The sequence below is a fragment of the Lepidothrix coronata genome, unplaced genomic scaffold (assembly GCF_001604755.1).
Source record: "Lepidothrix coronata isolate B3197 unplaced genomic scaffold, Lepidothrix_coronata-1.0 Scaffold328, whole genome shotgun sequence".
Classification (NCBI taxonomy): Eukaryota; Metazoa; Chordata; class Aves; order Passeriformes; family Pipridae; genus Lepidothrix; species Lepidothrix coronata.
Window position 1 is genome coordinate 317,682 of NW_016690508.1, and position 17,280 is coordinate 334,961.

At 37.7% G+C, this 17,280-nt stretch overlaps 1 protein-coding gene across 2 annotated transcripts in view; it reads left to right on the forward strand.

The window, feature by feature from the left end:
* The first annotated feature begins 1,337 nt into the window (after positions 1 to 1,337).
* The window catches only part of LOC108508992 (SAM domain-containing protein SAMSN-1-like), an 84,978-nt gene continuing 69,035 nt past the window's right edge, over positions 1,338 to 17,280 (forward strand). For both annotated transcript variants that reach the window (XM_017838207.1, XM_017838208.1), the window contains exons 1-4: positions 1,338 to 1,393; positions 1,918 to 2,054; positions 10,138 to 10,275; positions 15,825 to 15,865. In XM_017838207.1, the coding sequence (XP_017693696.1) occupies positions 2,031 to 2,054; positions 10,138 to 10,275; positions 15,825 to 15,865 (203 nt within the window). In that variant the 5' untranslated portion in view covers positions 1,338 to 1,393; positions 1,918 to 2,030. The remainder of the gene's footprint in view (positions 1,394 to 1,917; positions 2,055 to 10,137; positions 10,276 to 15,824; positions 15,866 to 17,280) is intronic.

Here is a 17,280-nt window from a genome sequence, read left to right on the forward strand (position 1 = left end):
ATACGTAGCCAAATCACCTCAAAAGCTGCAATCTAAAATCAAGAGATTAAATTGATCTGAATGAAAGACACATTCTCCTGAGTTACTTATTGTCATTTTACTAGCTCTTCAGTCTTTCTGGAGTTTTCCAGATAGATATTACTGTAAATAGGCATTAAAGGAAAAAAAAAAGTAATTCTCTGTAGCTGGGAAAGGGTGCTTTTGATCATTACTTTCACAGTACTTTGCACATGAGGTTTGTGCTCTTAGTTAAGATTTCCAGCTGGAGAACCTGAGGCATGGGAAGGATAAGAACTTGCTCCTTCACAAGGAAACCAGCAAGTGAGCCATAAAGCAAATGCAAGCCCATCTGTGGCAAGCTAGGCCTCTCAAATGTCTATTTTTGTGTAATCACATTAGGGAAGTGTCACTAGGTGGTAATTGACAAAATCTGTTACTGTTTCTCAAGTTTATATGAGGAGTAAATGAGAAATCTCTCATTAATTTGCTTCTAAACTATAACATTTGTCACGAAGCTCTTCATAACCAACTCTACTTTTCTAATACATGAAATCAACCTGAAATTAGAACTGAAAAGGAAGCCTGGGGAAAGCCTTCAAAAAGTCTTTTATATAATTCACAGCAAATTGGAAAAGTGCAAACCAAAGATCTTTTTCTTTTGAAATCTCAAATCTTATCTGTCCTCTGGTGTTTGTTGGTTTGTATGAGCCTTGTTTGGGTTTTGCTCAGAGAGGAAACTAACTTATGTTAAAATGCATTTATTCTGACAAAGTACAGACATTTCAATTTCACTGGGATGCAGATTCAACTGGAAAATTAATATAATGAACTGAAATAGTCAGAAGTATGAGTGATGAATGAGTTGTCTGTCATTTACAAATATGAAGCTCTGGGCTCAAAGAAGGAAATCAAGATTCTGGTCACAAAATAACATTACCTTTTCCATTTGTGGTGAACTTCAGCTTATCTTTTTGGTACCAACTACTGCTTGTTCATGTGAGCAAATTTCATAATATTTGCATGAAAGCTGTAGGAAATTAATTGTGGTTTGGTAAGCAGTATTATTCCAAAACCAGTCTTATTTCAAGTATTTTATAATCTGAAAAAAGTTGAGGCTCACACTGCTTTCAACATTAATTCTTTGTCAGACAATTTCACTCCAGAACAGGTGAAGTTTTCCTAATTTAGACCAGCTAGTGACATAGACTACTGTATTTCTTTACAATTGCTTATTCCTTGTTTGCCTGTCTGTATACATTGTAACACTAGCCCATGGATCAGCTTTGACCACTCCCAATCTTTTATTTTCCAGATTTGCCATGTTTTCAAACAACAAAATTGGTTTAGTCCTAATCTTCATCATCAAGCAGTCAACATGCCAGGAACCGGTTTGGTAACTATTCTTCAGTGCACAGGCCCAGAGTGTGAGGGTTTTGTATGGTTGTTTGATTAGTTGTGGGGTTTTTTAATGATTTGGTTGTGGCTCACAGGTTTTGGTATTTTTTTTGTCCCATGGTCCATAAGTAAGATACTTCCTTTTAAAATGTAGTCAATAATAATTACTGAATTTTGTAAATTAATTCATATGTATAGGAAACCAGCATTTCATGAGCATTTCTGTGTGTCTCTTGATAATCTGAGTAAACTGAGAAGATTTGCCTTGGAGTAAGCTGTGTGTTCCAGTGGTCTCAGACAGAAAGAGCTTTATTTCTGTTGGATGACAAACTTTAATGGAAACAATAGCCTGCAAAGAGAGCATTTTCTAAGTTCATGGAAATCATTCAGACCATGCTTATGTTTTGTTAGTAAACACTGTTCTTTAATTCAGAAAGCAGTTTGTACTGGCCTGGGGAAGCCTGTCTCATTTGATAATGGGCTCTGAATCCAGTGGATTATTGCAGGGATTTTATCTTGCAGTAATCTCCAGGGGGAAACGTACAAACAGCTGGGAGAGCAAGAAGGAGCTGCACTGTGCGGCGGGAGTTTGTCGAGCAGAGTTTTAGGGTGCTGGAGTGGATCTCGATACCAACATGAACCTTTTCTGTTTTTCTCTGGTAAGTGCACACACACGTGTTTTTATTTAGTGGATTACTGAGTTCATAAACTGAACTGGTGGGTGTGTTTCGATGGAACAATAATGAAGGTTTTATATCACGAACTGTGCAAGGGTTGTATGACAACGACAGGTCTCTCTAGCCTAGATGAAGGAGTTTCTGTATGAGAAATTATACATAGCAAAATATGATTGGTGCAAAGAATGTATAACAAATGTACCATGCACTATCTGTGACTATTGCAAAACAATGCAGATTTAGACATGAGGCATTTGATCCAAACACAGTGAAACGCCTCATATATAAGTTAAGATTACTAATAATATGTGTATGTTATAATTTGCTTTAGGCTAGGATTTTTATTTTTTTTTTAGATGATAGTATCTTTTTCCCTTCTTCAGTAATTTGGGAGAACTACCAGAACTTTTCAAATAATAGCTTTCTATTACCCAACCATGAATAGATACTCATAAGGGCTAATTTAGTCATATGGTAATGTTTGCTCACAGACAGAGGACTTAAGGTCCTCTTTAGTTGGGGTTGTTTGGGTTTTTTTCACTTTCTCTCCTTTTTTTTTTTTTTTTTTTTTCTCTTTCCTTGCCCCAAGGCAACTGCTCAGAATGAGCAGGTAAATCAGGATAGGAAATCCACAGAAACTGTTTCTGGTTTAAAAGCTTAACCATCTGCCAATACCAATGCCCAGTATTAGTAATGGTAATTAGCTGGGTATATTTGCTGTATTTACACAGCACAGTAGATCTGATTGCCCATTTTTCATCTTTTGTCCAGACGTTTAGTATATCTTCTCCATATGTTTAGAAAGAACAATAAAAATCAATATTCAAGCTGCACTAACACAAACTCAAATAGGGAAGCTGCTTTGTGTAAACCATTGCTCCTGATTGCTAATGCTACCTTACTGCAGAGTACGGGTGTTTTCTAGATCGTAAGGATTAAAAGCTGTTTTGTACTTAAAGTAAAATGCAGTGGTATTTCGGGATTCTGTGGCAAGAGTGACTCAGAAAAATAATACCCTGGGAATTCAATGAAAATTTTGATCCTAGTTTTATGTGAATGCCCATGTATTTGTTCAAAGTTAACAATGGCTTCGCGGTACAATCTGTAACAGCTTGAAAATACTCATTTTTGAAGTTCTTTGGGAAAGAGCTGTTCTACAAGTATTTTACTGTTCCATTGGAGCAGCTTCTTGTTTTCTGTGTAATTCACTTTTAAAAGAGGTGTTGACCCTTGTATTGGTTGAGAAATCAACGTTTAGGCAAAACGTCAGGTGGGTTGTGTGGGTGAGAGAAAGGCAACCCAGGTTTCTGTGGGAGAGGTAATGACTGCAGTAATAATGGGTGGTTCAGACAAGTGAAAGCTGGTGCCATGATAGTTTCTGTAATGAAATAATTAGTTCTGTTTAAAGACTGCTGCTAAGAAGATAACCTCTGTTCCTTACAAGCTTTACATGGGAACCATTCTGTCCGCTTTGGTAACCTTTTGCACACCCAGAAAAACATATCCCAAGTTATCAACATCTAAAGATAGTTTATAGGTCATTTATGTGTTTCATAAAGTGAAGAGCCCCGTGCAGTCCTCCCTATGCATGTGATGCAGTGCAGTTGCTTTCTGTAATCAGATTGTCTAGCTTGGAAATGAGCTAGTGATCCAAGGATGTACACTAGCCACTTTTACTCTGTCGACCTGTGACTTGAAAAGACAGGCTGAAAAGTGGTTGAAGGAGCAGTATAATGGTATTTTTCTATTCAAGTTAATCAAGTAAGAAATAATGCACAGCAACAACATAATTAGGATTTAAAGACAACTTTTAAAGATGCTAGAGGAGTCAGGTTCTTTAGTAGATACTAACAGCCACTGATGAATAGAAATCACAGCTGATTTACATCAAGTGAACATCTGGAGCAACTGCTAAACCTGAAACCATGGAAGAGAAATTTAGATTATTGACAGAACAAAAAGAGCTGTCCAAAAAATTAGTATTCTCATGCAAGTGTTTACCTCATGCAGACTGACTGACAAGATTTCAGACTGCAAAGTGTGTGTTCTTGCATGTATATACGTGTGTACATATGCATATGTTGTTAAAAGACATTGTTTTATAGCTCAGAAAATAGTTCTCTACCCTACAGAGTATAGTGGTTGAAGTAATCTACAACCTGAGGGTAATTACAAGAATATTCTCTTTAAAACCAGAGTATATCCAGGCTTCTGGTTCATCCAAAGAGGAGGAACACCAGCATAGTTAAAAGAACATCAGTTCATGCTGTTGACTTTGATTCTCTGTGGGTTTGCTTTCCTACCTGTCCATAGAACTGAGGCAGTTTTAGCAGGAGAGACACAGTGTTATGGCCAGTGTAGCAAATGGTGACATGGAGGCTGAAGACACCCAATAGTCACAAGATGGTTGTAGGGGCTTTGGAGCCTGAAATGGACTCTGCCCTTCTCGAGGAGGCAGCCAGAAATTACTCCCCTCTGTCATCACCTGAGAGTTCTTTGATCTCCTAGTAGGAGTGTTCCAGCATAGCATGTTTCCCCAGCAGTTCTTTGTGTCCTAAGTTGACTTCAAAATGATTTGGTTTCTCCACTGAGATTATTTTTTGCATCAGACTCATTGCCTTGGTCTCAAGGGATTTGCAGGCAAATTAGATCTGCCTTCAAAACCTTGTGTCCCTCTTCCATTTACAAAATAATCAAATGGATGAATGTCCCTTCTTTTGTAGATATATTATGTTAAAAGGTCAACCTGAGACCCTGAATTTGCAGTGTCTTTTCCATCTCATGGTACTTAGCGTGTCAGACAATTGAATCAGAACAGTACTGTTTGTATTATGGGCGATATACAGAGAGGGGTCCAAATCAAGTACTGCTTCTGTATGAATTGCAAGGAATTATTTCACCAAACCATCTGTTTTGATAACCTGCCTAATAAATGGCAGAATCCTACAAATCTGAGAAATAAAAGTTATTATCGAATTATGAAGTCCTTTAGTAAGGTAGAATATTTTTCTTGCGCTATTTTCCTGTATCGGGTCTCCAGTATCAAGGATATGCACACTGGGGTTAGCACCAATTCACCTGGAACATTGTCAGTTAAACCTATCCTACTATTTCTTGATGGGATTTACTGTTTTGGTAGCATTTACTCCTGGAAGCAGCAGAAGTGCCTCCTTAGCTGGGGCCATCTTTGACTACAGTTCTACACTTAGCCCAAATAACAGGCTTTGCAGATATTTCTTTACAGAAGCTCCAGTTAATAAAGCACACATATTTGGAATGTGCCCCGGGACAAGTACCTGTGCCTGTTGTAGCAAACCCTCAAAAACAGGGTGGCTGCAGGCAACCTGCCTGTCAAGTATAGTTCTGATGGTGTTTTAACAACTGTGCCAAGGAATTGTTTGGGTGTATGTTAGTTGACATAAGACAAGCGTGGGCCAGGGACTTTCTGGCAGGGGGTATCAGTGCAGATGATCACACCTGGTTCACTCTTGTCCATAATTTCATTTACTAAGAGAGATGCAGGAAAATGTATCTCTGTTTCAAAAAAATCCCAAACCCCATTATTTCAGTCAAGTTTCCATAAGAAAGTGGATGTGAGGGACATGAAAATCTTCCTTGCACAAGGCAATACTGAAAGACTATGTCCTACCTACTTTAACAGTAAACAGGGCATTAGTAATGGAACTAATGAAGACAGGGAAGTATTTCAGATACTTAGGAAGTGTCAACCTCTTGTATAGCAGAAATCCATGTAAGAAGGTCAGTAGAAAAAGGCTGTGACACTCCTAATCACAGTCTTGTTCAGATCAGTTATTCCAGTTGAGCACTTGTCTTAGGGTTTAAGCCAAATAAGATCACTTTCATTTGTCTGTTTTTCTCCCATATGGTAGCTTTCTAACCACCACTTTTGCTAGTAAAATATAAAGTACTGAGGGAAAGTCTAATCGTCTTAGTGATTTTCAGTAGCATTGAACTAGTTATACATTTTATTTTCATTGTTGGTGTAAGGATGTGGTGACAGCACAATATAAAATGTGCTACATCTAATGCTATAAAGTGAAAGAGGCTTTGGCACTAAAAGCTAATGTTTCTATGGTGCAAGATGCAGAGAGAATAAGTATTAATAAAAGTGATGTAGTGGATAAATTATGAACTAGTGGAGCCTCTATATGTTAAAGAAACCATAGAGTAAATAGAAAGATGCCAATGCTGCTATGGTTACTGGGACATGATGGTACTTAGAAATGGATGGGACTTAAAAATATGTGTTTTAACAAAGAAGAATTACCTGAATGTGGAAAGACCATCCTCTAGAGTGTAGCGTGAGCAGAAGAGATCTGAGTGGTTGAACTTTGTAGTGCTTCCCATATAATCATCTCCATATACACCTTGTTCATTTTAGCTGGATTTCACCATACACAGGAGTCCACATTTAAACCTGATCTGCAGAATGACCTGGCTGCATTACTAAATGCTCCTCTCCTCCTTACAATCAATCTAGTCTCTGCATGCCAAGATGGTAATAATATCATGCAAAAGAAAGAGCTACAGACAATTATTTTCTTCCAGATCTGTCTCACATCCATGCTTTTCCTTGAACTTTATTTTCAACCTCACTCTAACTCTTTCACCTGCTCTTGCACTCCCACTCCCATGCACATGATCTCTCTCCATTCCACACCCTCCCTGTTCCTTACACACAAACTCCCTCTCTCGTGAGTTCTCTCTTTCTTCATTCTACTCCCTCTTCCCTCTACTTCTTCTCTACTCTATCCTCCTTTCTTTTTGCCTCTTCTTCTTTCCCTTTCTCACATCTCTAACTCCCTCTCTTAGATGCACACATGCACTTCCTCATGTGCACTCGCTCTTTATCACACATGATCATGCTTTTCCTTGCCCACTTGTGCTCGCTCTCACTCCCTCTCTTATACCATTGCACCCTTTTTGTGCCCTTGTACCCTTTCTCATGTCCATGCCTCCATTTCTGCAACATTACCCTTTTTCTCTTGGTCTGGCACCCTTTCTTGCAACATTGTTCTTGCTGACTTGTGTTCTTGTGCTCACTTTCTCACATCACCTCTCTTTCCTAAACATTCTGGTTTATCAGTGCACTCTGCTTCCCTTGCAATCTCTCTCATTCATGCTCCCTCACTGTCCACCTTGCTCTTTTCCCTCTTTCCTTCTCTTATACCCTCTCTCCCTTCCTCTTTTCTCACTCTTTCTCTTTCGCAATTTATCAATTTGTTTCTTTCCCTCTGTCTCCTCATATTATCTTCTCCTCTTTTGTCTCCTCTTCTGTCTCTCCTTTTCTATCACTCTTTAATCTGCTCACTCTTTAGCTCATTTTCATGTGTTCTTGTTATTTTTTATGCCCTTCCCTGTTCTAGCAACCTTGCTCTTTCTTTCCTGCTTGCTTTCCCTTATTTCTTGGACGCTCTTTTTCTTATGCCCTCACACCCATCCTTTCTTATGTGCATTCTTTGTCATGAAAACTTTCTGTCTCTCATTCTTGAGAGCTTCCTTTCTTGGGGGACCTCTTCCCTCTGCATTCCCCTCCCCAAGCACTTGCTCTTTCTCTCTTTCTTGTCCTTGTTCTTTCTTTCAACCTGTTCTCTTTCTCATGTCCTTACTCCAACAACCCCCCATTCTCCTGACCCCACCCTTTTCTTATGACCTCACACCCTTTCTCTCAACCTCATCCTTGTTCCTTCTCATTCTCTCACACCCATTTTTTCATGCATGCTTTCCCTTTTTCTGCCATGTTCTCTCTTGGTTTCTGGTGTGGTGCCTCTCCCAATCTCTTTTTGAGCTTTAACTCCCTGCTCTGTTCTGTCTCCCTGTATTTACACCTCTTCCCCTTCATTTTTCTTCGGTCTTGCTATCTTTCAGACACTACCTCTTCCTTTCCAGCTCACACACACAAACTCTTCCTTGCACACTTGCACTTTCTCACATTAACTCTCTTTCCTGTGCCCTCACACACACACACCTCTTATTGTGCCTGTTCTTTCTCGCACATGGTCACTTTTTCTTATGTTCTTTCTCACGTGCACTCATGCTTTCCCATGTGCTCCACTTCTTGCACTCATTCTCCCATAATTCTTCATGCATATCCCACTCCCTGTGCCCTCCCTCTTTCACATGGACTTGCTTTTTTTGTGCACACTTGCTTTTTCTTATGTGCCCAGCCTTTCTTTCAGCCTTGAGCTCCATGTTTCTCACACAAAATTTCTCTTTCTTGCTTCAGCTCTTTCTCACACTCTCCATTTCTCAAGCACTAATTCTCACGTGCTCCCCAGTATGCTCTTTCTCCCTTTCTCTCTCATTGTTTCTCCTCTTATCTTTCCCCATCTCCTGCCTCTCTTATCCTCACTCTTTGCCTCCCTTTCTCTTTTCTCTTTCTGTCTTCTTACTTTCCTTGCTTATCTTTTTTCTCTCCTCTCACTCTCTCCTTTCACTCTTCCTTGCCCTCTCTTTTCTCTCCCTTTTTATCTCTCTCATGCTCCCTTTCACATGAGCTCTCCTTTATGCTTCTGTCTCTTAATTAAATGCTCTCTTCACAAAAGTCATGTGTTATTCCCTGTGGAGGGAGAAGTATGCAGACACATTTAACGTTGGAGAGTCCTGGAAGTTTGTAATAAAGTTTTAAACTCATGATTTTTTGTCTAGAAATGCTCAATCCACAACTTCAGGCAAGGAGCTGAACCATCAGTGCTATATGGCAAAATACTTAGTAATAAAAAATAAATGTAGTGATAAGAAAACCACAGTTGCTGTCAAAACTCAGGCTCAGCTGGATATTCACCACATCCATGTGCAGTGTGTTTCATAAACCAGGCAACAATGTCCCAGGAAGCATTAACATATTAGTTCCTACCATAGGCTCAAATACATAACTTGAGTGTTTTCAAGAACAATATATAATATTTCCCCCAAAACATCAATTTGGGCTTATCAAAACTCTGGTAGACTGAAGCAAATAAAGATGCACAGATAAACACTATGCTTGCAAAAATTAGTCATGTCTTTGAACTGCTGCCTCTCCAGCCAAAAATATTTCCTGTAAAATTTTACATATTAACAATATAACTTCAAATATACATCTGTGTTTATCTTCTGTGCTAAAGTAACAGATGCCTTTAAATAATAATAATGAAATTGAAATGTTAATTTCAATAGCATTGCTCTGCTCTAAGTCGTACTGCTATAAATTTGATTTATTCCTTAATTAATGCAATTAAAATTCGTAATCAAAATTCATTGGGAAAACATTCAGTGCAGATCAAAATGGCAACATCTAAAATGTGGGATCATCAGTTAGAGTGTCTTTAGTGTTGCCATCTGCCTTCGTTTAACTCTTGAATTATGAAATGGCAGTGTGTATATGTAATCCTAATTCTTGGAGTTGTGGGATAAATGCGAAAATCCTAGTTTATATTACCATGTTTATATTCATGGTGGTTGGAGAAAAAGGAACCTTACATGCACACTAAAACTTGGAGTTCAAAAAATTGAATGCAAATGGAATTTATTTTTCATTCTACTCATTATCATTATTTTGGGGGCCTAAATCATGATTAACAAATTCTGGGAGCTGGCAGCATTGTTTCTCTTTATTTCTAAGGATTGGAGTTACCTTTCTGCATCAGATTAACCTTTTTTTTTCACGTAAAGAAGTACTAACTATAAAATAGTTCATAGAAAAATTTTCATGGTTTCTAAGTATTCATAGTTTTCACAGGAATTTTCATGTAGTGCTCAAGTGGACATATACACCTGATTTTACTCCTTCTGAGCAGATAATATTCATTTTTGCTCAGTTTTACATCTGGCAATTTGTGGAATCTAAGTCATGATACTGTAAACTCTGGCATTTGAGTACTTACTATAATTGACTTCTATATGCCTTTTTAGAGAAAGAACTAAATAAAGGATTTAAAAAGAGGGGAGAGGAAAAACACACTCAGTTTCATAAATCACAGAAACATCTTGCTTTTTAAAATTATTTATAATTTAATATGTTTACAAGTGTTCATCTTTGAAAATCTGTTTAAATGTATTTTAGGAGGGCTCAATGGACAGCTTGTATGAGCCTGTCCCAGAACATCAGGAACCCAAGGATACAACTACTACTGACAGCCAGGCTAGCACTCCAGCGAGCCCACCTCTGAACTGTGGACCACCTGATAGGTCTAAGTCTTTGGTAAGTAACATTTAATTGCAAAGCATGCAATGCCTTTTGCAAAAAACCTATGACTCTGTATGTGGACACGTGTGTTCTGCTGGCTTCTCTGCCAGTTTGGGCTATTTAGGCTCTTTAGAGCCACTGTTCAAATCTCATCTCTGTAGCCAGTGACCTGATTTCTGTCCAGTCTTAACAAGCACACTTGAAAAGCAGGTCATGAGTTTCTCTACAGTTAGCAGCACAGGGAGATTAGTGCAGCTTCACTCTACGAGGGAATTTCTCTTTGCAAGTAGTAACATATGAAAATGCTGGGAACAGATATTAGAATAGTTTGTCTCTAAATGAAATCCTATTGGTGTCTTTGGTTGTCCTTTTTATTAATTAAAAAAGTGCATTTCTAAAGAGTGTGAGTTGTATGAATTTTGTAACTGATGGCCTCTGGAACAACCTTTACATTTTAGAAGACCTCATTAGATAAATGTGTGAAGAGAGTTGTATTCTGTTTTTTGCATTTTTTTTCCTTCCTAAACAATGTTATCCCACTTAATCTTTTATTATTGGTGTGCTATTGGTATAATATATAACTGAAACTTTGGCAAATACTTTAAAATAGTATATTAAATTTCATAATCTTATTCATTTAATAATCTCTGTTACAACTATATTGAAACATGCCGTTCTGCATTCCTAGTGTCTAAAGGTGGACATTATAGTAGAGCTCCTGCATCCATTCATTTTCTCCTTTGCCATGACTACAAACTAACTTAATATTTAATGACTGCTATACTAATATTTCCTTGGCCAATAGATGTTTATCTGACAGGAGCAGTATTTAGACAAAGTTAAATGAAAAAACAAGATTTGTTTTTTTTGGTTTGTACCCAGAATGTGACATATGGTGTCTTAATAGACCACTCAATAGACAACTACAAGAAATTGCCCTTTATCTTCTCAGGGTATGGTACATCCATAGCACTGTGCTCTGCTATGATTATCATGATGTGCAAGACTAAGAAGTAAAACTGCAGTACTTGTTTACATCAGGCTTGTTGTTTCTTGCTTTTTCTTGTGGGCTTTTTTTTCCTGGTTTAATCCGGTTTTTTTGATTTGACAGCATTACTCCAGACTTTTCATTGTATCAGTGTAGAGTTAGGCTTCATCAATTATTTGGCTAAGTAAAAATAATTAACCTATCCAATACAGATTTTTATTTTCATTGGGCCAACCTAGAGAAACAGATTTGCTACTAGTGTAGATTAGAAAGTCCTGTACATTAATCTGAACAAACTGTAGCAAAACTTCTCTCACGTTGCTTATTGCTGTGTTTTGTGGGATGGCACTGCACAGTCCATGAAGATACATGTACAGCAGTGAATAGAAGAATCCAGAACTTTAGTTTCTGCTAGCTCTTATCATATATATTTGTTTTCTTAAAGGGGATGTTTTAGTGATGGCCCATTTACTGATCACTAAATGTAAAATTCATCATCATTAAAAAGCAATACTAAATGGGTAAGCACACTGTTGGCTCGTGAGGTATTAACAGGGAGCTTTCTAAGACTGGCTGTGGGTTTTATTTTCTGTTTTGAGAGAATATTCAGCTCAGCACTTAACTAAAAATAACGGCTGGATGCTGTGTCACTGTGCTGGCTGCAGAATCAAGATGATTATTTACAAAATACTCTCTAGAAATGGAAAACAAGATTAGTGATGACGTGTCGGCAGTAAGACCTATGGAAAAATGTCGCTGAGGCCAAAGGCCTGTGTGTAATCTTATCTGCTATTTCTAGCATGTGAGTTATTAGACCTACACCTTGGATGAAGCTGTTAAGCTTATTAACTGAGCCCATTTGTAGTTCTCCCCTATTTTTAATTCCGTCACTTGGTTCCAGGCTGCGGGGCAGCCCCCACAGTGTGATAAATTCAGAACATTATTGACTCCATTTAACCATCCATCATTATTCAGTAATGCACGTACTTAAGTGCACTGCTAAGTAGGTGTGGGCTCGAGTGTGTGTTTAAATGCTTGGCTGAGGCACGGCAGATTCCACTGAGCTGTTAAACCTCCTAAGGGTGGAGCAACCTGGCATGGCACACTTCCCCCTCAGGAGGCTTTGGCCCCTTCCTTTTTCTTATACAACTTCAAAATCAACAGAGCAGGCATCCAAAGTGTGCTCTCCTCAGTTTTAAAAAGGGTGACTAGGGCTAGAGAAAATTTTTCCTTATATTGCAACAAGATAGTTATTTTCTTGCAGTTGTCTTGTCTGTGGTGATTTGTCCTAATCACAGCTGGCCTGTGACATTCTTCTAGAGACGTAGGAAATATAGAGTACTGTGGTCACTGAAGCTGTGCAGGACATAATTCAGTGAACATACTCCTTGGACACCTTTTTTTGAACCATGGATCTCTTTGCTTCTGGCTAAGTATCTTCCCAAATGGCACATCCTGAATGAAGAATAATCTCCCTTTCATTTACACTGTTCTCCTTCACATAATTGAGGACACCTGTTTTGTTTACAAAATTTGCCTGGGCTGTTCCCACTCTGGGTTTCTGTGGTACTGTCTCGGGCCTGTTACACGCACTTTCCTTTTGATTTGAATCCTCTTGGGGAATTGCCCTGTTAACTTTAACTTTGTGGTTACTTTGCCTGTTGCTCAGCTTCAGTAATATTCTCAGGCAGAATTTAGATTTATGGAGTTGTTTTTGGACTTCATGCATAGCAAATCTGAATTGGACCTTCCTCAGAAACAGCTGGTAGCCATCAGCACATAATAAATCAGATGGGTGCTCTTTGCCTGTAACTGTGCTGTTAACTGGGAAACTGAACTTCTGCCCCTTGTAGCTTGCTGTTACAGTCTTCTACCTCATGAGCTGTCTCAGGCTCCTAAGAAAAAAGTCTCCAGTATTAAAACTATTTTCATATATTTCCTGTCAGACTGCAATCACCAAATGTCATGAGATCCACATATTTTTCAACCGCTGACCGTGATATGATTGACTACCCTGTATAGCAGAAAAGGGCCAAATAACTTGTCGGTCTTTCTAAGTTGCTGCCAGGAAAATCACAATCCTTTGTGATACCTGCTTTAATCTGCAGCGTTATAATTGGCATTTGATTTCAGCGAGGGAAAGAAGAGTGCTAGTTATCTGAAATTATCATTTCCCTGTTTGCAAGTCTTAACGGAAACAGGAGTTTTCTCAGCCAGCTTGGAAGCACTGGAGGGACTAATTCAACTCCTTATTTCAGAGTTATTTGATGAAATCAGGGAAGAAAGGACTTTGTCAATAATTTCATTATGCTCGATTTCCACATGTGCAGTTTGCTTCTAGGAAACAGATTGTTCTCATTTGGGGTAGGGAAGGAAAGAGTTGTTCCCATAAACAAGGTAATTATGCTCTTTGGAGAATCTAGGTGAGTCTTTGGAGAGTCTAGGTGAACCTTAATTTACATGCTAAGATAAAATATGTTTCTAAAAACTAGTTTCACATTAAAGTTACATACAATTTTAAGTGTAATCAATGCTGAAAAGATATGTTAAAAAAGTACAAACAACAGTAATTTATTCTTATACTTCGATTTAGCCAGCTGATTCAGAAATAGCAGGAAGGGTGTGTTCAATGAAAGATGCCATTTTTAAATGGCCATTTAAACACACTTTAATATTTCATTTTGGCACTGCATCCTATGATATCCAGTGAACTCACATCAGTTATCACCTCAGTGTATGATGTATTGTCATCAGTGTGATTTTGCTGGACTTTAGGAAACCCAGGAAATCTGGTTTCAAATCGTGCAGCAAGAGATTAAATCCATGTTTCATGATTCTCACCAGATGTTTTGCATGTGAAGTTAGGAATTAGTAGTCTTTCCAGGTATGTGGCCACATTGGGGTTTAGAGAGGATCCTATCTCCAACTTTTTCCATGGATCATATACAGATTTTAACTTACAGTATCCTTTGGTCTCTGACCTCCATGCATAATGCTTGCTTTAATAAGCCTCTTTGAAATAAAATATTTGATATTTTTTAATGAGATATTGACACTACCCTTTTAAATAAGACTTAAAATCGCTTTTTTAAACATTTTTCAACTTCTCTGTGTTGCTTATGCACCTCATCTAGTAATTTCTCTTGAGCTATTGAAAAGATTTGTCCGAGGACTAAAATGCTCAATTTTTTTCTTTTCAACAATAAAATTATCTTACATTGCTTACATTATTTCAAAGTGGATGATAAATTCTGTATACCCTTTTGATTTGCACGCAGCATCTGTGAAAATATCAACACATGCAAAAACCCCAAAACTGTGAGGAAACTGCATACAATTATTAGCATTCATGAATATCCTGGCCAGAAGGACCTCCTACACTCAGCTAAAATAACTTAGTGCAGGAGAACAGCCTTTTCTTAATGCACTCTCCTGAAGAAGCTTAAAAAAACTCTGATGGGTTTTACTGAGAGAAGAGAAAAAATATAGAATGCTCAATTATGCACTGACATAGTTTAATGTAGTACATGGCTTGGCTTTTCATCAAGCAACCTGGATGACACTTTTAAATTTTACTGTGGTCAGTCATGAAGATGTAGATAATGTTACATGAAGGAAATAACTTAAACATATTATGAGAAATGGGTCCATACACTGAGGTTTTCATATTTATAAAATTAAGAATGGTTATACTTTGTTTTAATGTCTCTTGTTGCACAACAGATTGAAGTGGTATCATCATGGACATTTTTATCCCACTTCCTGCTTTCCAGGCTGGAAGAAATAGATGTGAAAGTGATGCAGTGCTTTGATATTCTGTCTTAGGAGATATCAAAATATTATAGGGACTAGAGATCTCTTCTGTCCTAGCGTGACATCCTCAGGTTTTCTTACAACTAAAATTACCTTCAAGTCCCCAGTTAACTGTGACAGCAAACATGCATTGAGATGTTTTGCCATTATTTGCCTGGTGAGGCACCCTTTTTTTCACTCTTTCAACAGCTACACAATCCTTCCCACATCTTGTCAGGGTATATGTATTGTCTGGATCCTGGTCTCTGTGTGATCTTTCCTCCAGGTCAGTGCTTGATTCTGATGGTCCCACTCAGAGCTTTGCACAACTTTCAATTTTATTTACAGTTCCTTGCACTCTTCCACATTCCTCTGCATGTAATGGGTTTAAAGGGTGTGTGTCCTGTGTTCATCAGAAAACCACATACCATTATAATGTGTGGGTATTTTAACCCTCATAAAATTTAAAATAATCATACTATGGAAGAAATATGATATTAATTATTGGGGTATGAGTGTGATTCTCTGTTTTTTTCAGAGGTATTATGGTTATCAACTTCTTGGGAGCCATGGATATTGAAACTTCCTAAGATCAGGACACATAACTACATATATTCTCTGCCACAGCTTCAGCTGTTGGAAAAAGAAAGACTGGAAATGCTAGTGGATATTAAAAACACACATCAAAAGTACATAATTCATTGTCTTATCAGTGACAAAAATATTACATTTGGATTAAACCTTTTTGATTTTCATAGATTTTTTTTCTCTATCTTTTTAAAAGGAATTTCCTGACTTTGAGAACACAGTGACCAAAAAAAGAAAGTAAGTTGAGACCAGTTCAAGGTCTACACAGTGTCACTATATTTGTCTGTACCTTTCATCCTTGTTGTTTTAATAATGTTTGCCAATGTTGCTTTGATTCTCATAAAGTACATGTATTAATGTTGCAGTTGAAAAGCACGTAACAAGCTTGTAATGCATTACTAAAGCTCTTTTGCCATGATTTTTTCATATACACAAATCTTTCTTCCAAAATATCAGAACCAGGACAGCTAAAATCAAATGCAGTTAATCTGGGCTTGGTTTAACCATATGTCTCCTTTTCTGAAAGATTGAAGTGGTAACCTATTTTATAGCATGTTTGCACCATTGACCTGATAATCTCCTGAGGAGGGTTTTTTGTTTGTTTGTTTATGTTTTTAATCTAAGTAAAAAATTAGTTTGCAAAATGATTCAGATAAAGCAGGTCAGACAGTATTTTATGAATTATATTTGTGACAGCAGCATGCTTTGCATCCATTTGTTAAAACACAATGCTTATGGTTTGGGCTAATGATTAATATGTATTAGCAGGCAGAGGAATTTATTTAGAAAATTCTTTTTTTTTTGGCTTCAGGTTGAAGGATATTGCATTACTGTAGTGGTCTCCTTCAGATGAAATCTGAAATCCTACCTAATGGAATGATAGAGACAGATCTAATCTGTCTGCTCTGACAGACATGAAAATCCCTGGAGTTTTTGCTTTTTTTTCATTTGTAGGTGGGGCTCCATTAAATTCAGAACATTAATGTTATCTGTGCCTATTGCTAAGAAATATCAAAACAGATAAAGATTTCTAAGAAAATCAAGAGCTCCTTTGTCTTAAGTCACAGTTTTAATCTGTTTCTGGTCATCTGATAAAAACACTAGTAACTTATCACAGAGATGTATGCACTCAGAGCTGTGAGATCTCAATTGTCTGTCACCAGCCAGGGCCCCGTGAAAGCGCTCCCAAAATTTCATTAATTAAAGTATGGACATAACTCTATTATTCTTGGGTTTCTCATCAATCACCTGGATGCCTAAGAGTGTCCTGCTTAGATCAGAACTGTCTGCCCCAGAAATAAAAAGAGCGACCTATAGCTACAGTGTCAAAGTTTTCAATGCAAATAAAACTATTCTATTTGAAGCTTAATGCCATTCTAGATTAGTTATCAGAATTTAGAAGGGTTGTTGAGACCATTTGACTGATCAATAAAAAAAAAATGAGTAAGCTGGAAGAAAATAGTTTGAGTCAACATGAAAAGATTTTGTAACAAAAAAGTATTTCATTGTGAATGTCCAGCCGTCACTATCCTGGCATGGTATCTCCGGTAATAATGCAGAAATTTTCACACTGGCCTTTCCAGTAGATTTGGAGAAAGTGAACAAAGAATTATCATTCTCTGTTCCTTCCTCTGTCAGGGCAACAAAGAAAC